Below are 27,231 nucleotides of genomic sequence, written 5' to 3'. Positions count from 1 at the left end.
GAAGCTGTTTATGTCCTCAGCTCGATTTGCAACAGACATGACTTACCTCTCATGAGTCATTCCTGAACTTCAGAGACGGAGCTCGCACTCCGGAAGTCGTCTTTGCGTTTTCGTCCTTAAAAACGAACTTGCCAGACCCAGAATAACTCGGGCAGAAAGTGCTTACTTGGGTTGGATGCAAGCCGGAAGTTTATTTGTAATGCCAGGGTCTTCAGATGTGCAGGGCCAGGCTTTTGTGGAGTGCTTGGACAGCATGAGGTGCAGGCAGGCAGGGCTTGTCAGCCGCAGAGGCCTCTGGGAGGGACATCTGACTTCAGGTGAAGGGGAGCTCCTGGGCCAGTTGCGTCCCAGCTGCGCCAGCAGCAGCACTTGGCGGCTCATCAGTGCAGATTCTTGGGGCGTGCGTTGTGGCACAGTGGGTTAAGCTATGGCCTGCAACGTCGGCATCCCATATGAGCATCGGTTCCAGTCCCAGCTGCTCCACTTCCGATCCAGCTCCCCGCTAATGCACCTGGGAAAGCAGCAGAGAATGACCCAAGTATTCGAGTCCCTGCCACCCATGTGGGAAACTCAGATGGAGTTCCAGGTTTCTGGCTTCCACCTGGCCCAGCCCTGGCCATTGTGGGCATTGTGGGGAGTGAACCAGCAGATGGAAGATGTCTGCCTCTGTAATTACCTTTCAAATAAAGAGATCTATAAAAGGGAAAAAAGATGGCGGATTCTCTGGCCCAACCCTAAGCGCCGTAAATGGGAAATTCTCCAGCCCAGCGGCCTGTGCTCTCCCAGGGAGCTCTGTGGAGATTCTGGTGCACGCTCACCTCCTGTGCCGTCCGCACAGCTGCCTCACTGCAGGGCCTGGGTGTCGGGTGCTCTGAGCAAGTTTGAACAGCGGCCTTTGCTCCCTCTGCTGTCCCTGCAAACGCAGCCTCACATGTGCCCAGGCCTGGCGCTGAGGCACCACTGCCGCTGCTGCCCCTCCTCTTCTCCCCCCTCCCCCCCTTCCGCCCTTTTCTGCACTGAAGTGTTGGAGACCATGAAGCTTGGTTCTGTGTGTTTAGTGCAAGGCTAGGGCATCTGTTCCTCTGCCCAGGGCCGTGTGGAGGTCTATAGCATCATTGCCAGCTGACATGTCAGCCAGCTGTGTAGCTTTATTGGATTCTAAGTCCCGCCTGCGGTGGCCATGGGAGGGCCAGACCAGACGATTTAGCGGGCCTCGTGCAGCCCGTGGGCCAGGCATTCCCCACCCCTGATTTACCAGTGTGTGGAGCCATGCAACGTGACTGACCGAGCTGTCCCCCCCGGGAGCCTGCCACCAGGGCGGCGCCTCCTGCTCTTAAAGCCTGCGTTACTGGCACCTGTTCCTCTTCTCTCTCACAATCCCCGCCCCCAGTTCTCCTGGACTCCCGCCTCTGTTCCTCCACCTGACTGTCTTCCCTCCTGGCAGGTGGTGCAGAGGGCAGGGGATGGTGCGTCTGGCCAGCTAAGCAGGGGACAGAGGCCTGGCCACTGAGCTCAGGTCCTGACTGCCCCTCGCAGTCCTGCCTGGCCCTGGTTGGGGGCAGGGGAGTGTGGTGATCCCCTCTCCCTCTGTCTTGGGCTTTTCCAGCAGGCACAGAAAAAACGGGGCCTGTTAATGAAAACGCCCTTGCATCTTAGAGAGTGCACAGCCCAGAGGGTTCGCCTCGCCCCCGGGGGCAGCCCTCGCCTGTCTTGCTTCAGCAGAGGAATGGGGCAGACTGCGGCCCGCTGCTCCGAAGCGCTCCCCACTCAGGCTGGTGAGAAACACCTGGGGGCAGAACGCAGCGTGAGGACAGAAAGCTGCCGCCTGGGCCCGGGTGGGTCTGAGTGCTCCCGCAGCTCTGGGGCTGTCGCCTGGGCCCGGGTGGGTCTGAGTGCTCCCTGCAGCTCTGGGGCTGCCCCCTGCGCCCGGGTAGGTCTGAGTGCTCCCCCGCAGCTCTGGGGCTGCCGCCTGCGCCCCGGTGGGTCTGAGTGCTCCCCCACAGCTCTGGGGCTGCCCCCTGGGCCCCAATGGGTCTGAGTGCTCCCAGCAGCTCTGGGGCTGCCCCCTGGCACTGAGCCAGGCCATCCCGGGCCTTCTGTTTCTGGTTTGTATCTGCCTGAACTCTGACCTCCCACTTAGAGTAAGTCGCTGCCTCTTGTGTCACCTCTTGTGACCCTCAGTGGTTTCACAGCCCCCTGATGTTGCCACCGTGCACAGATGGGGATGTGTGCATTGGTAACAGTGTAACAAGGCCTGCATCATTAAACATTAGTGGAAGAGCAGGCCTTTTAAAGGGTTCACTGCGTTAAAATTCAGAAGAAATCTTTGGCCATTTACTAAAGTGGCATCTGTGTTGTGCTTTCTTAAAGTTACCAGTGAAAGTATGCATTGTAAGAAGCAAAAATCTCACTTGTTTCCCATCTTCCCCTAGAGGCAGCCATCGTCTTTCTAGAACTTTCCCTGTGTGCACATGTGGAAGGGGGTGGTTGTCTTTTTTAAACATAAATGCTCCCCCCCTCCCCAAGCACTGTGGCACAGCGGGTTAAGCCAGCACCTGAGACACCGTCATCCCATATGAGTGCCAGTCAGAGGCCTGGCTGCTCCACTTCCCATCCAGCTCCCTGCTACTGTGCCTGGGAAGACAGTGGAAGATGGCCCAAGTGCTTAGGCCACTGTCACCCATGGGAGAGACCTGGATGGAGTTCTAGGCTCTTGGCTTCAGCTTGGTCCAGCCCTAGCTACTGTGGCCATTTAGGGAGTGAACCAGCAGATGAGATCTCTCTCTCTCTCTCTCTCTCTCTCTCTCTCTCTCTCTATTGCTCCCTCTCTCTTTGTCTCTCTCTCTCTCTCTCTCTTACTCCATCTCTCTGAAACTTTGCCTTTCAAATAAATACATCTTAAAAAAAAAAAGGTAAATGGACAGGTGCCGCTGCGCTGTGTCCCGTGCAGACCCAGCTCACCTGTGTCTGGGGACCACAGCAATCCCCCATTCCCGTGACGCGTGTCTTGCTCTGCTGGTCTGCACTGTCGCAGCTGGCGCGGTGGTAGGTGTGCTAGCCTGCGCATTGCCGTGCGGTCACACAGGAGCAGGAGTGCCCACGCTGTGCACCCATGAACGCCTGTGTGGGTGTGCCATGCGGTCACACAGGAGCAGGAGTGCCCATGCCGTGCACCTGTGAACACGTGTGTGGGGCGTGCCTGTTGCAACCAACAGGTGGTGCCGAACATGGGACAGCACCCTGGATCTGATGCTTGCTAACAGAATTGCTACCCAGCGAGCACCACTTGTGCACTAACGAAAAACTCTTCTGTGTTGTAATTCTGCCAGCTGACGCTTGGGAGAGTTCTGTGTGAATGCCAGTGTCCTTTCAAGGACCTCTCATTTCTAAGCTGATTTAGCGAGGTTCGCCCGTGTGCTCAGGGCACTGTGCCCCCTTGTGGCGGGGCTGCTGACGGCTGCTGGGACAGGGAGAAGCCGCTCCCAGGGTGGTGTCTGGCTGTCCCTCAGCACAGAGCAGGGCGGACTCCCAGCTTAGCCAGCCACCTAGACACCCAGATAAGACCTAAGTCAGCGTGCCGTTGTCCCACCCTGGGAAGCCTAGATCCAAAGGCTGTGTTCACAAAGCGCTGAGTATACACACCTCACATACAGCATCGTGGCTTTTTGGCTGCGAGTTGTATGAAATGCAGAACCTGGGTCAATCTTGGACAGAGCTGGGGGAGGAAAAGGCGGTGAGGCAGGGCGTGCCCTTGGGAGAGCCCGCGTAACCCCGCCGCTGTCCCCTCTGCCTCCCCAGTGCTGGGCCTGGTCCTCCCGCTGTGGGCAATCGTCCTCATCTCCTCCGGCGTGGCGCTGCTCTTCGCCCTCTTCGTGTGGCTCTTCGTGTGTCCCTGGATGAGGAGGAAGATCGCAGGTAAGGGCTCCAATGTCCGTCTGACCCACAGAGACGCCCTGGGCCCCGGGCCCGCACCTGTGGTGCACAGGGGCCCTCCACCTTGTGGAGAGCTGCAATGGCACGTGGCCTGTCTCCCCTGTCCAGCAACCTTGTAAATGCTTTTTCTAAAAAAAAAAAAAAAAAAAGAGCTGACTGCTCTGTGGCAGTCAGGATAGCGTTGGAGCCAGGAGAGCAGCCAGGTCCGTGTCGCCGCTGGCACCTGGGAGGGGCCACGCAGTGGAGTTCACCAGTGAGAGTGGCTCCGGGGAGAGAGGCCTGCGCTGTGCTCAGAGCTTTCACGGCGACACGTCAAACGGTCGGAGCGCCTGGGAAATTCGGCCCCCGCAGTCTTCCCAGGGAGTTCCCAGACTGACCCAGGAACTTCACTCCTAGGGATTCGCCCGTGAGATGTGGAAGCAGGTGTTCACAAAGAGCCTCGCGTGAAAACACTCTAGCGATAGCTGACGAAAACTGGCAGCAACCCACAGCCCAGGTGTCCCTGAGCAGGTGACCAGGCGAGCCGGTGGTGGTTTGTCTGCCACCCCGGCCTCACAGGGAGCCGCGGGGCCAGCCGTGAGAGCACGCAGAGCGCGTGACTCCACGGTCCTGTTCAGATTGCATGGGGTTTTCCAGAAGACGAGAGCACACCAGTTACTCTATGGGGACAGAAATCCCTGGCTGCCTGAGCCAGCTGGGGTCTGGGGGACACAGCACAGGGGTGCAAGGGGACTTTTCAGGAGCACTGGGGATGGGGTGATCAGGATGGGGGTCCTCACTTGTCACAGATCATCCCCCCATGTGTACGTTCAACATGTATGGGTTTTATTGGCGTCAGTTTGACCTTATAAAGACACTGCATTAAAAAGGAGAAGGTGGTTTAGGACGTCAGCTGGAGATGTTTTCTTAGCACCAGCCTTCCAAGCCTCCAAGCTTTTGCAAGGCTCCCTCCACAGAGAAAAGACACGCCCACCTTGGGCTGTAGGGGGTGCCTACTGGTGTGTGACCACGTGCATCTGTCTGGATTTGAAAATCCTTGTTTGCGCTCGTGCACTACAAGGCCCAGTACAGCACCGACGTCGGTTCTTCTCAGTGTAAATGCAGATCCCAGCAGGGTGTTGTGTAGATTTCGACAAGCTGCTTTAAAAGTTTTGGAGGGGCGGTATGCTCATGGGTACATGTTGTTAGCCATTTGTCAAAACGCACCGAATGTATCAAGATGAACCCTAATCTAAACTCCGGACTTTGGATACTAATGATGCGTCAGTAATTACAGCGAATAGAGGAGTGTTAATGACTGGGCAGGTACAGGGGCAGAGGCTGTATGGCACTGTCTGTACCTTCCTATCAATTGTGTCATGAACAGAAAACTACACTAAAAATGAAATTTATTCCAAAAAAAATTTTTTTTAAAAATTGCGGGTACTTCAAAGTTCGTGGAAAATTGGATAAAAAGAGCAGTTTATTTTGGTGCAAAAAACATTGGAAATCCATCCATAATTTTTTCCGCATAAGCATTTTCTATGAACTTTTCGAAGAACCCTTATATGTGGAAATTCTAAAGACTAAAATAGCCAAGATAGTTTTGAAAATGGATTCACTTGAAGGGCTCACACCGTCTGATTTTAAGACTTGGAAGACTGATAGAAAGTTGCAGGGCTGTGACGGTGGTGAAAATGTGAATCTGTGCATTACAGCAGAAGAGTCCAGAGGTAGCCCCACACCTGTCAGGTACAAAGGCAGTTCAGTGGAGAAAGGGGTCTTTTCAACATGGTGTCAGATGGATTAGACATTCACGCACCCCCCAAAAAAAAGAAAAAAAAAAGGAAACTTAATCTAAGCCCTCCACCTTATAAAAAAACTAAGATGTGCCATGGATCAGAATGCAAAGTCAGAAAACAGGGAGACTTTCAGGGAGGGAAAAACAGAGGGAAAGCTTTGGGCTCAGAGTTCTCAGATCTAGCATCAAAAACCAATGCACAAAGAAGAGATGAATGAATTGTACTTGATCGAAATCAGGAACTGTTGCTCCATGGGGAACACGACGAAGAGATGGGAAAGACAGTGCACAGACAGGGAGAAAGCAGTTGCAAAGCCCCTGGCTTGCACTCAGAAGAGACAGATTCCAGGAAGCAGACAAGCCCGTTAGAAAGATGTCACCCAAGAAGACACGAGAAGGGCCAGTAAGCCCACCCAACAGGTGCTCAGCACCGAGCCATGCGGGAAACGCAGGCTGAATTCAGAGTGAGCCGTCCCTGCACACCGCCAGAGTGTGCTGGTTACAGGCACGCGCCACCAGCCAGGAGGCCGGGCAGCCGGAGCTCGTGCCCAGGTCAGGCAGCTCTTTAGCAGGGTGACCGTGCACGTTCCCTGAGCAGTGTCCGCGCCACTCTTGCCTATTTCCACATCCGCGCCAATATCTGTCCGAGAGTATCCATGGCACCTTCATTTGCAATCAGTGAAACTGGAACTAACCCCGGTGGTGCACAGAACAAGCTAACCAGCTGCGGCACGTCGCCAGGCGGCGAGGAGGGGTGGGAACGGGCTCCGGCTGAGCTAAAGTGGCCTGCCACTGACTTCATCCACTCGACTTCCTGAAACAGGCCGAGTGCAGGTGTTACCGGAGAAATTGCAGGGTTCTTGTCTTCGCGCAAGAAATAATTCAGGCGTGAGACAGAGAGTAGTGGGAGGTAAAATAGCAAGGTTTCTTAGGGCAGGGACATCCGTAAGAACGGATGGGCACCTCTCCAGACAGGGCCTGAGAGACTTGGGGGGGGGGGGGGGTTACATGGTTGAGTGGAGAGATTACACCTGACCAGGCCAGCCGGGCAGCTCAGCAGAGAGGCAGAGGGCTGAGCGCGCAGTCCAGTTGAGGCCGGGGGCTTTTAAGGAGATGGGTCTTGCTTCCCCACCTCTGCTTCTCTTGGAACAAAGGGCTTTTTGGATGTAAATAGAAAAACTTCTATCTGAGTTTTCCCTTGAAGGTATCAGACAGGAGGAAGCCTAGCTGGCACCATCCTGGGTTCAGAGGAAGGGTGAGCAGGACCCCTAGAGAATGGGGATCGGGAGCAGGGTGTTTGAAATGCAGATACTGGGCTGCATCTGGGAGATTGTGGAAGATTTGTCAGGCAGAAGGGGCAGGGACCTCCACCTGGCAGGTTATCAGGTAGAAGAGGGCAGGGCAGGATGTGAATACCGGGCTGCCCCTGAAACATTGTCAGGATGACTGAGATGCAGATGCAGATGCTGGACATAGATGTCTTCTCTTTAGGCCTTTATGTCACACACACACAAGCTCATAACTGACTTCCTACCTAACACAGGGACCACAGCAGCCAGTTCCCTGGGGGTCAAGGCTGGGGCTGGGCAGGGCGGGCGGGTGATGGGCTGTTCTCGTGCCAGTGAGGGTGGCAATGACCCTGACACGAGTCTCGGGTCCCCGGGTCGTCAGTCTGCTGCGTGTTAACTTGACCAGCTAATAATTTGGAAAACCCCATTAACACATCCCCAGGCCTCCTAGGGAGGCCACAGTGCTGGTGGATTAAGAGCAGTTGACGGAGTCTACTTCCTGCTCTGTGCTGCGAATAAGCATGGTCTCTGCCCACGGCGAGCCCCCCACACCTGCCCCAGGCACCCACTGTCCGTCTGACTTACTCAAACAGGAAGGATAAAATGAGCCCCATGCTGCATCCTTAGGGCCTTTCCTTGATAGCTAACCAACCTTCATTTCACATGAGGGGACTTCAAAATGTTTGTGGAAAATGGAATTAAAAGATGAGCTTATTTGAGTGCAAGACAGTTTTGAAATCTATGCTTAGTTTTTGTTTTGTTTTCAAAATGCACATTTTCCGTGAGGCTTTTGAAGATCCTTAGGAGACCTTAAAATCTTTGCTCTCAGCTTTGGCTGTAATACCACAGCAGGAGACCTGCCTGTCCCCGACAGCTGGATTTTCTGGCCAGCATTCTCCAGAAAATTGACGGAATTCCGGATGTTGTTTCCGTGTCTGTAGTTTTGTTTGTTTGTTTCTTGCCCCCGGGTAAGTACCAGCAGATAAAGATGTGAGGGGCCATGGAGGTATTTGTGGAATTTGAAATGAAAAGCTGAGTTTATCTTAGGTACAGACACGAAAACTGAGCAAGCCTCCAAAGAGTTCACGGGAAAAACTGTGCTTGGAGCGTGCAGTCTTTTTGTTTTTTTTTTGGTGCCCAAATCAAGTTGCTTCCATTTTCCGTGACCTGTTCGAATCATCCTGTCCACATCCCTCTTCCGGTCACAGGAATCCCTTTGCAGGTTCTCATTTACGACTGTACCTCTTTAGACAAACTACAGAAAGAAAGCGCTTTGTCGCGAGCATCTGACGAAAGTCTCGGTCAAGTCCAGGAGGCCGAGTCCCCAGCATTCAAGGAGCTCCCGGGCGCCAAGGCCAGTGACGACAGCACCGTCCCTCTGACCGGACCCGCCGGGGAGCCAGCTGCCACTGCCGAGGGTGCCCCAGCCGGACACCACCCCCGGGCCGCCTATGGTAAGCCTGGGCAGCCTGCTGCCAGTGCTCGCAGGTGGAGTCCCATTGTGTAGTTGAGACAGGCCACAGGGGGCTGGGGGCGGGTGCTGGAAAGGGCCCAGAGACCACTCCCTGGGGGAGGCGAGCTGGCTCAGGTGCCTGCCACCCACAGAGCATACCCGCACCCTGCCCTGCAGCCCGTGAGGAGACAGCTCAGCGTGGAGGGGAGGAAGTGGTACCGTCACAGACTCAGAGACCTTAGGAACCCCCTGAACACCCAAGGTTGCCCGTTAGCTGCAGGAGCAGTGGACGGCGACCAGTGAGCTGCAGCCTCTATGCCCAGCACCCTCCAGGTCCTGGCGGGGAGGGGCCCTGGCACCTGCTTGCCACAGGTGCCATCTGGGACTGGCCCAGGAGAGCAGTGTGGCCTGTGACGCTGTAAGAAACGCCTGCAATGGCCGTCTTTACCTGAGCTGAGCTTTGACTCCGGAATGCAATTTCCTGAAATAAGTCCCTTCTAAAGACAGTCTCCGTCGGGCTGTGGCAGTTCCTAGAAGACTTAAGTCACATCATTTTTAAAGATGGTGTTACAGCTTTTACCCTCTTGCTGTAGGCTTCCAGTTGTTTTAATTTAATTCTAAAGCCACTGCGTGTCCTTCATAGTCAACTTAGAAAATGGAGTGGACAGAAAAAACTGCAGGGAGACCTGGATGGAGTTCCCAGCTCCTGGCTTCAGCCTGGTCCAGGCCCGGTCCCAGCCCTTGCAGGCGTTTGGGAAGTAAACCAGTGGGTGGAACTCCCTCTCTGTCCTTCTCTGTCTACCTCTCAAATAAGTAGTCAGTTATGAAAATTTATTTAAGCTTTATTTTATTTATTTGAAAGCAGGGTGACAGGGGCCGGCGCCGTGGCTCACTTGGTTAATCCTCCGCCTGCACCGCTGGCATCCCATGTGGGTGCCGGATTCTGTCCCGGTTGTCCCCTCTTCCAGGCCAGCTCTCTGCTGTGGCCTGGGAGTGCAGTGGAGGATGGCCCAAGTGTGTGGGCCCTGCACCCCATGGGAGACCAGGAGGGGGCACCTGGCTCCTGGCTTCGCACCGGCCGTAGCGGCCATTTGGGGGTGAACCAATGGAAGGAAGACCTTTCTCTCTGTCTCTCTCTCTAACTCTGCCTGTCAAAAAAAAAAAAAAAAAGAAAAAGAAAAAAGAAAAATGTCTTTCAGGAAGGGCCCTTTCCATGACTCACGGCTCTGCAAAGTCCCCCATCTCCAACGGCACGTTCGGCTTTGACGGGCACGCGAGGAGCGACGGGCACGTGTACCACACGGTGCACAAGGACTCAGGGCTGTACAAGGACCTGCTGCACAAGATCCACAGCGACAGGGGCCCGGAGGAGAAGCCCGCCCCGGAGAGCAGCTACCGCCTGCTGCGCCGCAACAACAGCTACACCTGCTACACGGCCGCCATCTGCGGGCTGCCCGTGCACGCCACGTTCAAGGCCGCCGACGCGCCCTCGGCCCCCGAGGACAGCGAGAAGCTGGTGGGCGACGCCGTGTCCTACTCCAAGAAGCGACTGCGCTACGACAGCTACTCGAGCTACTGCAACGCCGTGGCGGAGGCCGAGATCGAGGCCGAGGAGGGCGGCGTGGAGATGAAGCTGGCGTCCGAGCTGGCCGACGCCGCGCCGCCGCACGAGGACCCGGCCGAGGAGGAGAAGGAGGAGAAGGACACGGCTGAGGTCCACCTGCTCTTCCACTTCCTGCAGGTCCTCACCGCCTGCTTCGGATCCTTCGCCCACGGCGGCAACGACGTGAGGTGAGTCGGCGCGGGCAGCGCGCCACCTGCCGTCCCACTGGGAGGAGTGCAAGCAAGGGTCTGGCTCCGCACAGGCAGGCGGAGGTCTGGTGTGACAGTGAAAGAGCCGGGAGCCGCGAGGGACTCAGGCTCAGAGGCCTGGCCAGGAGGGTGCTGCTGGGGGGGTCACCGTGTGGGGCCAGCCCCCGCCATCTCTCGGGATTGGGCTCCTTGGTGAGATGCCGGGGGGCTGCATGCTGGGGACAGAGTCATGTAACTGAGCCTTTCCTCCAGTCCCCGCCAGGAGCGGGTCCAGGCCACCTGTGGGCTCGGCGGGTGTAGACCCGGGCGCCGGGTGTAGCAGTGCAGTAGGCATTCTTCCCCGCCTCACCTGGCGGGGCCCACACCGGGCCTGGCCCTGCAGGAAGCAGAGCCGCCTCCTGGAGTCCAGTGTGGGGAGCAATTCGGACTATACTGTTACTGGAATTAAGACTTATTCTATGCATCTGCTCTCCCACAATATGGCGCTGGGAGAGAAGTAAACAGCTTCTACCCAGCTGCCTCTCACCAACTTGACAAGCTGCAGGAGCTGCTCCTGATTGGAGGAGAGCGGCGTGCTCGGCGTGTGGGCAGCCGAGTTGGGATTGGCGGAGGAGGACTATATAGGAGGAGAGAGACGGCATGGTGGTGTGGGTTGGTTGGAGAGTGCGTTGGAGAGTTCGCGGGGAAGTTCGTTACTTCGTTCTTTCTCATTTCTCTCTACTCATTCTTGCTTTGGGAGTTCGCTGTTTACTTATTCTTACTTTACTATAGAAAGGACTTGTAAAAAAAGGGAACAACAAGCGCCCGGTCCGGTGCGGCTCCTCCGCGTGCGGAGGAGCAGCAAGTGGTGCCGTGACTCGGATATGAAGCCTAGGCAGGGTTTAGTGTCGTTCCTCCACGAAGAGGGGGAGCGACATAATGGTGCCGTGACTCGGATAGGAAACCTAGGACAGATAGGAAACCTAAGAGGGAAGAAACGGGAAGAACTAGGGAAAATATCGGAGAGAGAAACTAGCAAACAGCCTAGGGAAAAGCCGGACGAAAAAGGAGCCGGAAGAAGCTATTGAAAGCCTAGGCATAGACTCGGATACGGACTACGGGGGGAAGCTGGGAGAAATCTCTAAGGTCGAAAGCGAGGGTGAAAGCTAGAACAAACAGACTCGGACGCGGACTGTGGGGAGAGGCCAGGAGAAATGAGGGAGGAGTATTGTTGGAGGAAAGCTTGGGGAAACATACCGGGTAGAGAAAAATGTTAGGGAAATTGAAGCCGTGGGGGGCAGGCCAAGGCGGACACGAAAGCCACTTTGGGGTTCTCAAGTTAGCCCGGGAATAGGGGGCGAAAAGTTGAAACCAGAAGCTGAAACGGAAGCCAAACCGTGGGGCGGAGACGTATGCTGGGTTGAATTCGCCAGGCTAGCCCGGGGAACTTAGATTGAATGCTAGTGGCGGACACGTAAGCTACACGCTGTGTGACTCGCGGAGGCTGCCATGCGCAGAGAGAGCGTGCGGGGCACAAGTAGATAGGGAACGGGGCTGGCGTAGGCCGTGGTGCAGACGCGAAGGGCGTGGAGACCGCGGAGCGCGCGAAGCCAAGCCGCGCAAAGCCGGGAAGCTGCGCAGATGAAAGAGGCGCGGGCTGAAGCAGCTCAGCTGGTAAGCCGCCGAGAAGTAGCCTCGGGGCGGGCAGCGGGAAGCTGCGGGGATAAGAGAAACAGAAGTTTGGAAGTAGAGTGAGAGAAATGGGAATGTTGGCAGATAGAAGTAAAATGGGAGAAATAGGAATGCCCGGAGATAGAGAAATAGAGAAATAGAAAGGCCTCCCTACAACACTGCACTGTGAGAGCTTGGATTCGGTCTGCCTGATTAAGTGAGGCGATGAGCACGATGAGCACCTGCGGTGGCTAGCAGCTTATGCGCCGCAGGTCACCGAAGACAGGCACGAATTAACATCAGTAAGGCTTCCCCACAATACAATTAGGAGGCTTGGATTCGGTCTGCCTGATTTAAGGCGGTAAGCACCAGCAAGCAGCTCGACCAAAGCATGAGCTGCAGGTCACCGAAGATAGGCACAAACCAACACTAATAAGTCTCCCCCACAATACGGCAATGAGAAGGCTTGGATTCGGTTTGCCTGATAGGTTTTGTAAGCCCCTGCGGGCAGAGCAGAGCATGCGCTGCAGGGCACCGAACACAGGCACGCATCAGCGCCTAAAAACCTCCTCACAACATGGCGAAGAGAGGACCCGGATTCGGTTTGCCTGATTGATAGGACTTGTAAGAGCCTGTGGCAACTCTAGCAAGTAGAGCAGAGTGTGTGCTGCAGGGCACCGAAGACAGGCGCGTATCAACGCCAAAAATAAAAAGAAAGGGGGATCTGTGGGGAGCAATCCGGACTGGACTAAGTTACTGGAATTAAGACTTATTCTATGCATCTGCTCTCCCACAATATGGCGCTGGGAGAGAAGTAAACAGCTTCCACACAGCTGCCTCCAGTTCAACCAATAAACTGTAGGACTTGCTCCTGATTGGAGAGCAGCGTACTCGGCGTGTGGGCAGCCGAGTTGGGATTGGCAGAGGAGGACTATAAAGGAGGAGAGAGACGGCATTCACCAGGAACATCTATGGGGAACATCTAGCTGAAGGAACACCTGTGCAGCCCCCGAGAAGAGCCGGCCGGCGGTGTGCCGCTCCCCTGCGGAAGTGGGGAATGCGGCCAGGGGGAACTGCCCTTCCACGGAGGTGGAAGGGATAGTAGCCAACCCGGGAAGAACCAGCAGCAAACCCGGGGAGGGCCGAGCAGACAGAAAGAACAGCGCAGGGTCCTGTGTCGTTCCTCCACGAAGAGGGGGAGCGACATAATGGTGCCGTGACTTGGATATGAAGCCTAGGCAGGGCTTAGTGTCGTTCCTCCACGAAGAGGGGGAGCGACATAATGGTGCCGTGACTCGGATATGAAGCCTAGGCAGGGTTTAGTGTCGTTCCTCCACGAAGAGGGGGAGCGACAGTCCAGCAGCTCCACTTCCCACCTGGGGCCTGGGGCCCTGGAGAAGTCTCTGTCCCCAGATCTTGGTTTCCGTCTGTACCATGGGATTTCCGTGAGGACCCGAGCCAGGCTTTGTCGAACGTGGCTGGGACGGGGCCCCTCGGGTTGTCACTGTCCACATGCTTTCGCTGGTACTGTCAGGGTCTCCGTCACGCAGGACCGGTGTCTCTGCTGTGGTCTTGGTTATCGGGTCACATAGGTAACCATGGGTTTCCACCATCTGCCTGTGTGCACCCGCGTTTCTGTCCTCAGTGAGAGAAGCCTTGTCACCAGACAATCCCCTGGGTCTTAGGTTCTGTCCAGTGTCTTGTGGGCGTGTCCAGGATTTTTTTTTTTTTTGAAGGTTTCTTTCTTTATTTATTTGAAAAGTAGAGTTATATAGAGAGAGGTCTCCCACCCGCTGGCTCACTCCCCATATGCCCTCAATGGCCAGGGCTGAAGCCAGGAGCCTGGGACACCATGCGGGTCTCCCATGTGCTTGGGCCATCTTCCACTGTTTTCCCCGGTACCTTTGCAGGCAGCTGGATTGGAAGTGGAGCAGCTGGGAATCAAACCAGCCCAGTGACATCACTAGCCTCTCCGGAGTATTTTATGTGGATGCCCTGTTCTGTCTCATCTTAGCAATGTGTCTCACCACCCTGCTCCAGCCAACCCCACTGGCCAGCCCGCTTCCTCCTCATCACTGATTCTTTTATTTTTAAGATTTATTTTATTTATATGAAAGAGTTGCAGAGAGAAGTAGATCCAGAGAGAGAGAGAGGTCTTCCATCCTCTGGTTCACTCCCCAGTTGGCTGCAACGGCAAGAACTGAGCCAATCCAAAGCCAGGAGCCAGGCGCTTCTTCTGGGTCCCCCACGTGGGTGCAGGGGCCCAAGGACTTGGGCCATCTTCCACTGCTTTCCCAGGCCATAGCAGAGAGCTGGATCGGAAGTGGAGCAGTTGGGACTCGAACTGGCGCCCATATGGGATGCCAGTGCTGCAGGGTGGGGCTTTAACCCGCTATGCCACAGCACTGGCCCCAGTCACCGATTCTTTACAGAGTGCTTGGTGGTGCCTCCCAGGGTGCACACGGGCAGGAAGCTGCACTCAGCACTGGAACTGGGAGTCAGCCCCAGGCGCTCCTAGGTGCATCCTGGCGTCCCAGCTGGTATCTTATCAGCTGCCGTAAACACACACCCCTCCCTGGTGTCGGGGCTCTTGAGCAGGGGTGTCGCCTGAGAGAAGCAAGGTTCTAGCAACAATAGTGTGCACTCAGACTGCGCGCCCACCTCACACCCGGGCCGCCTCTGGCTCACCACATGACCTTGACCTCGACCTCAGTTTCCTGGGCAGTAAAGTGGGGGTGGTGGTGAGCAGAAATGACCAGCAACCAACTGTGGCCCCAGACAGGACCAGTAGCTAATACTGTTAGCGACACTACAGGGTAGCAGTCAAAAGAAATTTGAGAGAAAAAAAGAACTTGCTTATTGTGTCCATTTCTTGTGATTTTTTTTTCCAGTACTTAAAAAAAACCTGAATGAGTCACACACTCATTACAACAGCTAGTATGAAAAAAAGAAACAGACAATAACAAGTGTTGGCAAAGCTATGGGGAAACTGGGACCCAATGCATTTTACCCCAGTAGAAGCAGGCGGTCAGTGTGTGGCCACCAGGTCGTGTGCGTGAGCCACCAGCTGTCCTCGGGCTGAGAAGTCACTGTGGATGGCGCCCCCACGCTTACCGGGGTGATTGACGGGCTCTGTTTTTGTTTTGTTTTGTCCCCCCCCCCCCAGCAACGCCATTGGGCCCCTTGTGGCTCTGTGGCTGATTTACAAACAAGGCGGGGTGATGCAGGAAGCCGCCACTCCCATCTGGCTGCTGTTCTACGGAGGAGTTGGCATCTGCATGGGCCTCTGGGTCTGGGGGAGAAGAGTGATCCAGACCATGGGGAAGGACCTCACTCCTATCACGCCATCCAGGTGAGCCCGTGGGCCGTCCCCTCGGCGTAGCCACCCTGTGGCCCAGTGTCACAGAGAAGACAGGGCCAACATCCGCGCCCTGTCTGGCCGCACTCCCCTGCCCCGTCTCAGCAGCATGGAGCAGGAGGGCCAGAAGGACCGGGGCGGGGGGGGGGGGGGGCTTGAATCAGCGCAGAGAGCGAAAGAGGGGCCCAGCCTCCGCCCCCCACCAGGTCCCTCAGGTCCAGGGAGCAAGCGGACAGGAGGCTGCAGACTCAACCATGGCCCCAGCCTCGCCACCTGCCCCGACACTGCGCACCCGGCCCCGTGGGGGTGCACCTGCTGCCTGCTGCGTGGGGGTGGGGGGCGGGTACCGTGTGGCCCTGAGATGCTTTGGGACTATAGCCAAAACGTGGAGCTGCACGTCACAGGAGATGCTTCTCTTTTCTAAAAAGCAGCATCCGGAAAGGCGCTGCCTGCTAGCCTTTCAGCTTCCTGCCTCCCCTCCCCCAATCCCTTGAAATTCATTTCAATAAGAGTCTTTGTAAGAAGGCTGACGTGGAGAAGGATGAGTGAGGAGGACGCTCGGGCCGTCTTCCCGCACAGCGGGCGTTTATGACCCAGTTCCAGCCGCGTGGGCCCCCGGGGGCGGGAAACGGGACCGTGGCTCGTGCCAGGGCTGACAAAGGGCCTGTGCTGAGCCCTCTCTGCCCCCGCCCCCCGCAGCGGCTTCACCATCGAGCTGGCCTCGGCCTTCACCGTGGTGATCGCCTCCAACGTGGGACTTCCCGTCAGCACCACGCACTGCAAGGTAGGTGCCTGCCAGCCAGGCGGAGGCCGCCCCCTGGGCGCCCATCTGTGCCGGGCAGCGTCGTGGGGGCCCCTGGGTCCGCGGGCTGTGCTGGCTGGGTGTCTAGGCCGCCGCTAGGCGTGGCCCAGTGCGGCATGTGTGAATGTCAAGTTCTGTGGCCCAGTGCTGCATGTGTGAATGTCAAGTTCTGTGGCCCAGGGCTGCATGTGTGAATGTCAAGTTTTGTGGCCCAGTGCTGCATGTGTGAATGTCAAGTTCTGTGGCCCAGTGCTGCATGTGTGAATGTCAAGTTCTGTTTCGAGAGGACTGTCAGCCGGGGCGCTCTGCAGAGCATGAGGAATGGCCTTGTTGGGAAGAGCTTTTCTGGTTGTTTCTTTCTGCTACAATGTACGGGAGAACCTGCTTTCCCACAAATTTCCGACACATAGAGTGCCAGGCGTGGTGGTCAGTGCTTCGCACCTGCACTGGAAGTCGTTAACCCCCGTGAGAGCAGTGCTCCTCCCCAGTGAGCACAGGAGAAAGCCGAGCCCTGACACGGTCAGTGTGCAAGGGAACCGGGGTCAGACCTGCCCCCCCCCACCGCGGTGCACAGCTGCACCACGGAGCCACCCCAGCTGAACCACGGCACCACGAGCCCTCTGAGTGCCGTCCAGTGCCCTGTGAATGTGAGCTCTTCCCCAGAGCCTCTGCAGGTCTTACAGGTGAGGCAGCTCAGAGAGGTTAAGCCACGTGCCTGAGATCACACAGCGAGGAGAGGCAGAGCTGAGATGCCAGCGCAGGTGCCCAGCCTACTTCACGGGGCACCCCTGCCTTTCATCAAGTGCTAGTGTTCTCCTTCTGGTTGTTTATTTATTTTAAAGACTTGTTCATTTATTTGAAAGGCAGTGTTACAGAGAGAAGGAGAGAGAGATCTTCCATCCACTGGCCCACTCCCCAAATGGCCACACCAGCCAGAGCTGGGGTGATCTGAAGCCAGGAGCCAGGAGCTTCCTCCAGGTCTCCCATGTGAGTGCAGGGGCCCCAAGCCACCTTCCGCTGCTTTCCCAGGCGCATTAGCAGGGAGCTGGATTGGAAGTGGAGCAGCCTGGACTCGAACCAGCGCCCATATGGGATGCCAGTGTTGTGGGTGGCGGCTTTAGCCGCTATGCCCCAGTGCCGGCACCCTCTTCCAGTTATTTAAAAATGATCAAGAAGCCTATGCTCCCCGAAGCCACGGAAACAACCCAGAACCATCCAGAGCACAGCGCCGCCACCGCGCCCTCGCCAGCGGCTCACTGTGGTGGCGCACGGAGCACATGCACGTTAGGAAGACACGCGCTTTCCCGAGGAAGTCGGGTGCTAGCCGTGCTGCGGGCAGCTTGTAAACCAGCACCATGCCCGCCGTCTGTCTAGTGCTGAGCCCGGCACCGCAGCCCCCCAGAGAAGGCACCTGCCAGCCCGCCGGGGGAGAGAGAGGCTGCTCTCCACGTGGTCGGCGTGGGCTTGCCCAGCTGTTTCAGCAGCAGCGCGGCCCCTAACTCACCGACGATCCAGAGTTGGCCAGTGACACTGAATAACCCTAAACTCCAAGAGTACCACTTCTAGAAGCAGACGGGAAGCAGAAAATGCCTTCAAAAATGAACCGTGAACTCCTCGATTGGGTCTTACCATGTCACGCCCCCAGTGTTTCTGTTTCTGCTGCAATAAGGTTGGGGTGACTGAAGGACTTGTGTCCAGTTCGTAGGGGGCCTCAGGCACACGTCACTGTCACACGGTATCTGTGCAGATCCCACGGAGGTGCGTCAGCGCCATCGGTAAACGCGAGAAACAGAGACCAACCCAGGTCCCCACCTGCTTGTCCCATGGTGTTGTCCAGGAACCGCTAGGCCAAGCCCCGGGCAGGGTCCTGGCTCCCAAGACCTTGCGGGCCGGCAGAACAAGTGACACCCAGCAAAGTCCCAACCCTAGAGGTCCTGGGAAGAGCCCGCAGCCACAGCCAGCCGCCACACTTACTCCCTTGCAGCACGTGCGTCCCCGTGGGCAGACGTGGGCAGCAGAAGAGCAGGGCCCGTGGGAGGGAAGTGTGACCTGGGAACCTTCCCAGAGGGTCCACGTCCACTGGGTGCCATTCCTGAATGTACTGGTCCAGGAGCTGTTCTGTGCCTGGTCTTCGAGGTCCTTGCTCAGAGCCAGCCGTTGGACGGGGGTTGGGCACTTGGCAGGGGAAAAGATGCCAACTCTTGTCTTCAGGTGAGCTTTCGAATTCGTGCAGATCTCATCACACTTCCTCCTGTGTGGCCGTAGCTGGGTGCTCGGCTTTGCTGTGGCCGGTTTAAAGCAGTCAGTGATACACACGTTAGCTGAATGGATGATTTGGGAAAGAATAATTCAGAAATGATACTCTCCCATTTGACCCCTGGAGGCATATTTAGGACAGTCTGCGTTTGCTTGTAAATGTTGCTCCGTAGAAGTGTTTCCGTTTCCTGCGTGTCCGTGGTGTGGATTTTGCTCTAGGACTTGATTATTGGATACTTCGCTGGGCTCACGCCGCTGGCTAAGGTCGGAAGCCTTAGTCAAAGACACAGAACCTGGTCTGGAAAACGCAGCTTTCCCAGCCACATTTGACTGCAGCGTGCTAGTCAGTCTTCCCTGCTCTGACTGGGAGCCTGACACAGGACACACGAGTCCACTACCCCGGGCAGAGGTGGCTTGGGAGCCCTGTGGTAGGAAGGAGGGGTGACATTACTGGAAGCGGTAGAGTTCCCCGTGGGGTGGAGGGAGAGTGTGCCCTCGCGGGGACTGCCCATGATGTCAGCCTGCAGCGAGGAGCCGCACAGCCACCCACAGCCCAAGGTCTGGAACAGCAGCATATGGGAAACACTGCTTAAAGATGTTGAGTTGCAGTTTATTGTTTAATATCTAATTCTTGCTTTCTGGTTCCCTTCTCAGTAATTCTGTCAGTATCCAACGGTGGGCCTTACGTAACCTGGAACCATAATTTCTTAAAAGGGAAATTAGAACACAGCAGGGAATGCCAACTTTTATGCATTTTTAATTTTACTTAAAAGCAGAGAGGGGCCGGTGCTGTGGTGTAGCGAGGAAAGCTACTGCCCGCAGTGCTGGCATCCCATATGGGTGCTGGTTCAAGTCCCGGCTGCTCCTCTTCCGATCCAGCTCTCTGCTATGGCCTGGGAAAGCAGTAGAAGATGGCCCAAGTGATTGGGCCCCTGCACCCACATGGGAGACCCACAAGAAGCTCCTGGCTCCTGCTGCCAGCACCTGCTGCCTCCCATGGTGCACAGTAGCAGGAAGCTGGCATTAGGAACAGAGCAGGACTGGAACCCAGGCACTCATTACGGACGCAGGTGTCTCGAGCAGTCTCTTTGTTTTTTAAAGATTTATTTATTTATTTATTTATTTGAAAGTCAGAGTTACACAGAGAGAGGAGAGGCAGAAAGAGAGAGAGAGAGAGAGGTCTTCCATCCTCTGGTTCACTCCCTAATTGGCCGCAATGGCCAAAGCTGCACCCATCCAAAGCCAGAAGCCAGGAGCTTCTTCCAGGTCTCCCACGTGGGTGCAGGGGCCCAAGGACTTGGGCCATCTTCCACTGCTTTCCCAGGCCATCAGCAGGGAGCTGGATCGGTTGTAGAGCGGCCAGGTGTTGAACCAGTGCCCATATGGGATGCCAGCACTTCAGGGTGGGGGGGCTTTAACCCACTACGCCACAGCACCGGCCCCCCAAACAGTATCTTAACCACTGCACCAAATGTCCACCCCAGTGTTGTTACATATCAGCCGAAGATGACATCAACCATGAAAACATACTGTGTCTTTTCTGAGCCAAAGAACATGTAACTGCTGAACTGACAGAGCAAAGCTGTTAGAACTCAGAAATTACTGAAGTTGAGCCTAGGACAAATGAAGGAGGGGCATGCTAAGGAGCGAAAGGAGTGTGAAGCATGCATTGAGAAGAGACTGGTCGGTAAGCATGTACCAGGTGATGATCACACGCCGCCTTACATCACTTTAAAAATTAGTCATAAACGTAGATAGTAAGTGAATAGTTAAGCATTTTGAAGTAAACCGAGATTAAAGTCTCTCTAAAGTTTTTAAAACGGAATTGTGTTAACCAGCACTCTAATCACAAAGAAGTGAAACTGGAAATTGATGTGTTGAAACACAGTATGAAGCATCTTTTTTAAAGATTTATTTATTTACTTGAAAGTCAGAGTTACACAGAGAAAGGAGAGGTAGAGCGAGAGAGAGAGAGGTCTTCTATCCGCTGGTTCACTCCCCAGTTGGCCGCAATGGGCAGAGCTGCGCTGATCTGAAGCCAGGAGTCAGGAGCTTCTCCCTGGTCTCCCACGCGGGTGCAAGGGCCCAAGCACCTGGGCCATCTTCTATTGCTTTCCTAGGCCATAGAAGAGAGCTGGATCGGAAGTGGAGCAGCCAGGACTCGAACCAGCACCCATATGGGATGCCGGCATGGCAGGCAGTGACTTTACCTGCTGTGCCATAATGCCGGCCCCAGCCCTGGAGCATTTTCAATACTCTTTTAAGTGACAGTTGAATAAAGGAGTTTAACAAATATATATGACAGCTTTCTTGGGAAATACTAGGCACCAGCTGTATACACGTGACTGCACAGAGCACCGCCCCGGCAGCCAAGGGTCCTGTGGGATGACAGTCCCCATCTGCAAGTGGTTTAATTGATGCACAGGCAAATACCAAATTGGGATTTCATAAAAAGTCCAGAGCAGTAAAAATCCTGAGGAAATAGAGGATATGAGAAGTTCAAGAGCACAACAGGGGTGGGTGTTTGGTGCAGCGCTTAAGACCCCAGCTGGGACACCCACATCCCGTATCAGTCAGACTGTCTGCGATAGTCCCAGCTCCACATCCAGGCCCAGCTTCCTGTTAGCGCACACCCTGGCAGGAGCGGTGATGGCTCAGGTTGTGGGTTCCGGCTACCCACAGCGGGGACCTGGACCGAGTTCTGGGCTCCTGGCTTCAGCCTGGTCTCCCAGGTTGAGGAATAAACCAGCAGACGATGGACAGTATTTCTGTCTCTCTCACTCTGTTTCTGTGTGTTGTGTGTGTGCCTGTGTGTGCCTCACCGACTCTCTGCCTTTCAGAAAAAAATTAAGTTGACCGTTCAATGTTTAAAAACGTTTTTTAAATAAAAACACAATAAATTAAAAAACAGCGGTGAAGATGAAGAAGGCTAGTGGTTACACATAAAATAATAGCAAACCACATCATGGAAAAGGAGGAAGGGGAATTGAGTTAAAAAGGAGAAAGACGGCCGGCGCCGCGGCTCACTAGGCTAATCCTCCACCTTGCGGCGCCAGCACACCGGGTTCTAGTCCCGGTCGGGGCGCCGGATTCTGTCCCGGTTGCCCCTCTTCCAGGCCAGCTCTCTGCTGTGGCCAGGGAGTGCAGTGGAGGATGGCCCAAGTGCTTGGGCCCTGCACCCCATGGGAGACCAGGAGAAGCACCTGGCTCCTGGCTCCTGCCTTCAGATCAGCGCGGTGCGCCGGCAGCAGTGCGCCAGCCGCAGCGGCCATTGGAGGGTGAACCAACGGCAAAGGAAGACCTTTCTCTCTGTCTCTCTCTCTCACTGTCCACTCTGTCAAAAAAAAAAAAAAAAAAAAAAGAGAAAGACATAATTATAATAACAGAATTGTTTTAATTATGGAAGAAACCACACGGATATATGCTAAGGGCTTGAAAACCTCTGAGAACAGCACAGAAATGTTGGCATATGGAGTAGGAAAACAAGTGTACAGCCCTGAGCAGCACTTTAGGACAAGATTAAGGGAGTCTTCCAAAAACAGTGATTCTCACCCAAAAAAGCAAAAGGGAAGGGGTCACCGCCGGCTGCCCTCGGGGTAGATGCATACATTTCCTCCACCAGAAAGATTAATTCTCACATTAGGGAAACTTTCCCCGCGAAGGAGGGACAATTGCAGACCTGGAAACTCGGGTTCCTTCTACACAGCATACGCCGATATTCCTGATGCCAGAGCCCAGTGTAACGCATCCCGAACTAGAGAAGCCGTAGCCACACTGACGATAAATGACATCAACAGTGTCATCAAGAACAGCGGGGCCACGTTGATAACTTTTTAAAGACATTTATTTATTTTGAAAGGCAGAGTTGGAGAGAGAGAGAGAGATCTTCCATCTGTTGGTTCACTCCCCAGAGGCCCACAAGGACCCAGGGCTTAGAACTCCATGTGGGTCTCCCACATGCGTACAGGGGCCCAAGCACTTGGGCCATCCTCTGCTGCTTTCCCAGGAGCATTGGCAGGGAGCTGGATGGGAAGTGGAACAGCCCGCATTGGAGCAACTTCTACGATTGTTCCAATGTGCTAAAACTCCCGAACTGTGGGTGGTCTCCAGTGACAGCCGCTTACCAGACTGGCAGTTTGTGTTTGTATGTGGACCCCGAAGCATGCTGGGAAAGCTTCCTCCTCAGAGCAGAACCCCTGGTGCTCAGTGGGAAGGGAGGTGCTGGTCACCATTTGCAGCCATCGTGATAAAGGTGGGAGCCGGGAGAGGGAAGTGTGATAAGAACAATATCTGCACGTTAGTAAACGCTTCTAATCGGATTAATGCAAAATGTTAAAAATTGGTGAATTTGAGTTAAAGGGTGATAGTTCTTGATCTTTTACGTTTCAAATGATTTTAAGGTAGACATTTGTTACTTTCAAGTTTGTTTTATCTTTATTTGGAAGGCAGAGGGAGAGGGAGAGGGAGAGAGAGACTGAGAGACTGAGACTCTATCCACTGGTTCAGTCCCTGAATGCCTGCAACAGCCAGGGCAAGGCCAGGCCTGAGACAGGAGCCAGGAACTCAGTACGAGTTTCCCGTGTAGGCAGCAGGGACCCAACTACTTGAGCCATCATCTGCTGCCCCCCCACCCACATGCAGGGAGCTGGATCGGAAGCACCAGGCCCAAGACTGATTGACTGGTAGATAGATTGATTTAGAACAGCAGCTCTTGACTTTACATGAGAGGCAGAGAGAGAGCGAGCGAGCTTCCATCCGCTGGCTCATCCCCCACATAGGCACAGTGGTCCCAGCTGGGGGAGGGGAACTCAGTGTGCGTCTCCCACATGTGTGTCAGGAGCCGCATCCCTTCAGCCATCACTGCCACCCCCCGTTAGCAGGAAGCCGGAGCCTGGCACCAGCCCCAGGCACTCGGGTAGAGGCTGCAGGCCTCTCACCTGGTGCCTGCTACCGCGAAGCTGAACACCTGCCACTCCGGATGCATTTTAAATGCTCCTCTTTAACTAACAGTCTGTTTCAGGAAACATTCGTTTTTTACATCTAAAAACAAATGCGTAAATATCAACATATTCATCATGAGGCTATTTATAATAGAGAGAAAAAGGAGAAGTGAATCGAAATGCTTTAGAATTTTCGAGTACACCCACCTAAAGGGTCAGAAGGGCTGAAGACGGCGCGCTGATGTAGTGCAGTTTCTTGTAAAGAAATGGGATGGAAGTGTACTCTAATATGTCCCAGGGAAGGCATGCTTGCAAAGAAGGTACTGGAAACAGGGGCCGGCGCAGAGTCATAGTGGGTAAAGCTGCCGCCTGCAGCACCGGCATCCCACAGGGGCATTGGTTCCAGTCCTGGCTGCTCCACTTCTGATCCAGCTCCCTGCTGTGGCCTGGGAAAGCAGCAGAAGATGGCCCAAGTCCTTGAGCCCCTTCACCCACATGGGAGACCCGGAAGAAGCTCCCGGCTCCTGGTTTCAGGTTGGCCCAGCCTGGCTGTTGCAACCATTTGGGGAGTGAACCAGCAAATAGAAGAGCATGCTTGTGTGTGTGTGTGTGTGTGTGTGTGTGTGTGTGTTTGCCTCTCCCTCTCTATAACTCTTTCAAATAAAATAAATAAGCCCTTTTTAAAGAAAATATTTGAAATACATACATGTAGTAGTGAGCTCCAAGTAACGCCCCACTCCTCCCATTACACAGGCTTGCAATTATACTAGGACTTCAAAAAAGATTCATTTACTTGAAAGGCAGAGTCACAGAGAGGCAGAGAGAGAGAGAGAGGTCTTCCATCCACTGGTTCACTCTCCAAATGCCCACAACAGCTAGCGCTGAACCGATCCAAAGCCAGGAGCTTCTTCCGGCTCCCCCACGTGGGTGCAGAGGCCCAATAACTTGGGCCATCTTCTACTGCTTTCCCAGGCCATGGCAGAGAGCTGGATCAGAAGCGGAGCAGCCAGGACTCAAACTGGCATCCATATGGGATGCCGGCACTGCAGCAGCAGCTTTACCTGCTACGCCACAGCGCCAGCCCCTAGGGCATTACTTTTATGCTTTAAGAAAAGAAAGCATTTAAAGGCAAACAGCTTGAAACGTGCACGCGCGCGCACACACACACACACACACACCCCTCCCCTGCGAGGGAGTCCAGAACAAGGGCAGGGCACTGAAAGGCAAGCCCTGGGAAGGCCCCGGGAGTGACGGGAAGAATCGATCTCGGGCAGTCGCGTTTCTGGATCCGACCATGCGCGGCCTTGTGGTCCAGCGGGCTCTAGGCACCGCTAAGCGGGAGCACCACTTTCTGACACCACACAGGGCCTGGCCCGAGACCTCAGAGCAGCCCGGGCTGACCCTTCCTCGGGCGGGGGCCCTTGTCCTCCCGGCGCTGCGGGCTGAGATGTTGGAGCGGCTGCCTCTCCGTGCGCTGCCGGGGTTCTGTGCTCCGGTTGGCCTTGGTGTAGGAGTTGGTGCTGGATTCCGCATTGCCCCAGCGCCGAGCTGTGTTTGCTGGGTGAACCCCATCGGCCCGCGGGCCAGCTCTTAAAGGACATGAGGGCACATTGCACAAGGATTCTCAAACTACCGTTGGCGTGGGGCACACTGGCCCTGGGGTCGCGTGCGAAGTGAGGTGCCACGGCTTGATTTATGAAATAAATGCGTTCCTAGTGGAACGCATGTTAACTGGGTTAACTTCACTCAGACCGAGCAGACCCGCCCGCTGAAATGAGCCGAGGACAACGACGCCTACAATCTGAGTCATCGTAAAAGCTTCTGACAGGCTCCGGGGACAGGGCGGGTGGATGCCTGGTTCATGCCTGGGACAGCCCGTTTGCTGCAGGTGTCACCGGTGAGGATGTAGGACCTCTGCTGTCAACGCTGAAACGTTTGTCCCCTGCAGGTGGGCTCCGTGGTGGCTGTGGGCTGGATCCGCTCCCGGAAGGCCGTGGACTGGCGCCTCTTCCGGAACATCTTCGTGGCCTGGTTTGTGACGGTCCCCGTGGCCGGGCTGTTCAGTGCTGCGATCATGGCTCTCCTCATGTACGGGATCCTCCCATACGTGTGACCCGTCTCGCTTCCACGGGACCGGGTGGTGTGGGAGTATGTGGCCGCCGCGTGTCCTCATGTCTCACACACACACACCCTGTCCGCCAGGCTGCAAATGCACCTCCCAGAGCTAACTTCACTACTGCACATAACACTACGCATTCAGCCGGTATCATGGTGACAGGATGTGGTGCGGTTCCTTATATATTAAACTGCATATTGTACACATAGAATAGGTAGCATTATTACAAACGTACTCAACTTGGGAGTGGAGATAATTGCCTAGAACTCAGTCCCCGGTCAATCCTGTACATAATGATTTCAATGGCAGATGGCAAGACAGTTCTCAAAGGAAAGCGTGGACTGGAAGGTGATCTCTCGTCCAGGCGACATCTTCCCCTTTGACTACTGTAAGAGAAGTGAGCAGCAGGATACGCACACGGCCGACTCGGGCGGGTGAGGCTGGCAAGGGGCCCACAAGTGCTTTTCACTGCAGACAGCTGTGTACCGGTTCTTGTACAGTAGACCCTCGTGGCTTTTGTAAATACTGAAAAACTGTAATTTTTGTAACGGTGTGTGTTTCCCTTTCACTTTTTCTGATCCGAGATTTTTGGAAAGTACCAAAGAAGCAGGGGTATAGTTTGCCAGTATTATATTTTCATATTGTGCGTCTCCCCTCGTCCTTAACCACTACCGCCCTCCTGGGAGGCGGCCACACCAGCCCGATGCCCACCCGCCCGGGGCACCGTGTGGCTGAGGCCCCAGTCACCCATCGCCAGCAGGTCACACTTTGGATCCCCCACCCACCAGCAGCCCCACCCTCCCCCCACACACACAGACCACTGCCACCATGACCCAGATCCCAGGCAGCCCTGCCGTGGCCGTCACCGTCATCAGCATAGCGCGTGCCAACGTGCCAATGTGTGTGTCCAGTGCAGACTCCCAGCCCTCTCCCTGCGGCCTGTGGAGCGGAGTTCCCACCTCCAGTGTGAAAGGCGTGCGGGCCTTCTCCCGTGCTTTGCCACTCTAGATCCCAGGGGCAGGAAGAGGGAACGTGAGCAAACGCACTGGCCGTGGGGCTCTCTCCGAGGCCTTGACCAAGCTGACCATGCCAATGCTCTACTGTAGCCCCAGCAGATTCTCTTCTTTTTTTGTTGACAGCGGGAGGAAGTGTGACTAATGTCAGAGCCTGAAACTATGGAAATGCTGCTAAAATTTTTATATTGACAAACATTTTCTCGGTACTTCATTGTGATTTTGCATTAATCAACCACATTAAATTTATAATAAAAAAAAGCCCCTCCAAAGTCGGCCTCCGAAGTCTCTCTTCTTCAGTGTTGACATCTGCTTTTCTCCCCAACTTCCCACACAAACAAAAGCTGTATCGTTCGTCCACTCGCGTTTTTCAGCTACCTTTCATTGTCTTTCCCCCTTCTTCTCCTGCTATTCTGTGTTTGTGCGGAAAACACAGAGGAGCAAGAACAGGCAAGAATGTTCTACACCCTGCACTCAGCAGTCCCCACTGTCGACACACAAGGCGCTTCAGCAAGGTCACAGACGGGCTGGCGCTGTGGCACGGCAGGTTAAACCTCCGCCTGAAGCGGGAGGGCTGGGCTGCTCGGAGGGGCCGCGCCTGGCCGCTGTCACACGGAGCTCCCGTTCCTGGACCAGGGTCCCGGGCTTCATTTCCTGCCTTCCCAGAGGGACTGAGCTCAGGCAAATACTAAACATGCTCACGTTCAGCGAGGGTCTTATTTTTTAATGCGTGCTTCCCACCCCACCCCCCACCGCCCCTTCTTAAACAGCCAACCTACTGAACAGAAGTTAAAAGTTTAGAAGATGACACGAACTTGGGACAGCCATG

The 27,231-nt window shown here is 55.2% G+C and overlaps 1 protein-coding gene across 4 annotated transcripts in view; it reads left to right on the top strand.

The window, feature by feature from the left end:
• SLC20A2 (solute carrier family 20 member 2) overlaps positions 1-26,674 on the top strand; it is a 102,946-nt gene extending 76,272 nt beyond the window's left edge. For all 4 annotated transcript variants that reach the window (XM_051832414.2, XM_070068621.1, XM_070068620.1 and 1 more), the window contains exons 6-11: positions 3,799-3,915; positions 8,253-8,456; positions 9,655-10,246; positions 15,084-15,269; positions 15,975-16,059; positions 25,222-26,674. In XM_051832414.2, coding sequence (XP_051688374.2) covers positions 3,799-3,915; positions 8,253-8,456; positions 9,655-10,246; positions 15,084-15,269; positions 15,975-16,059; positions 25,222-25,386 — 1,349 coding nt within the window. In that variant the 3' untranslated portion in view covers positions 25,387-26,674. The remainder of the gene's footprint in view (positions 1-3,798; positions 3,916-8,252; positions 8,457-9,654; positions 10,247-15,083; positions 15,270-15,974; positions 16,060-25,221) is intronic.
• The last annotated feature ends 557 nt before the right edge of the window (positions 26,675-27,231 follow it).

This window comes from Oryctolagus cuniculus, chromosome 2 (genome assembly GCF_964237555.1).
Source record: "Oryctolagus cuniculus chromosome 2, mOryCun1.1, whole genome shotgun sequence".
Lineage (NCBI taxonomy): Eukaryota > Metazoa > Chordata > Mammalia > Lagomorpha > Leporidae > Oryctolagus > Oryctolagus cuniculus.
The sequence above is the reverse complement of the archived record's forward strand: the minus strand, read 5'-3'. Positions and strand labels throughout refer to the sequence as shown.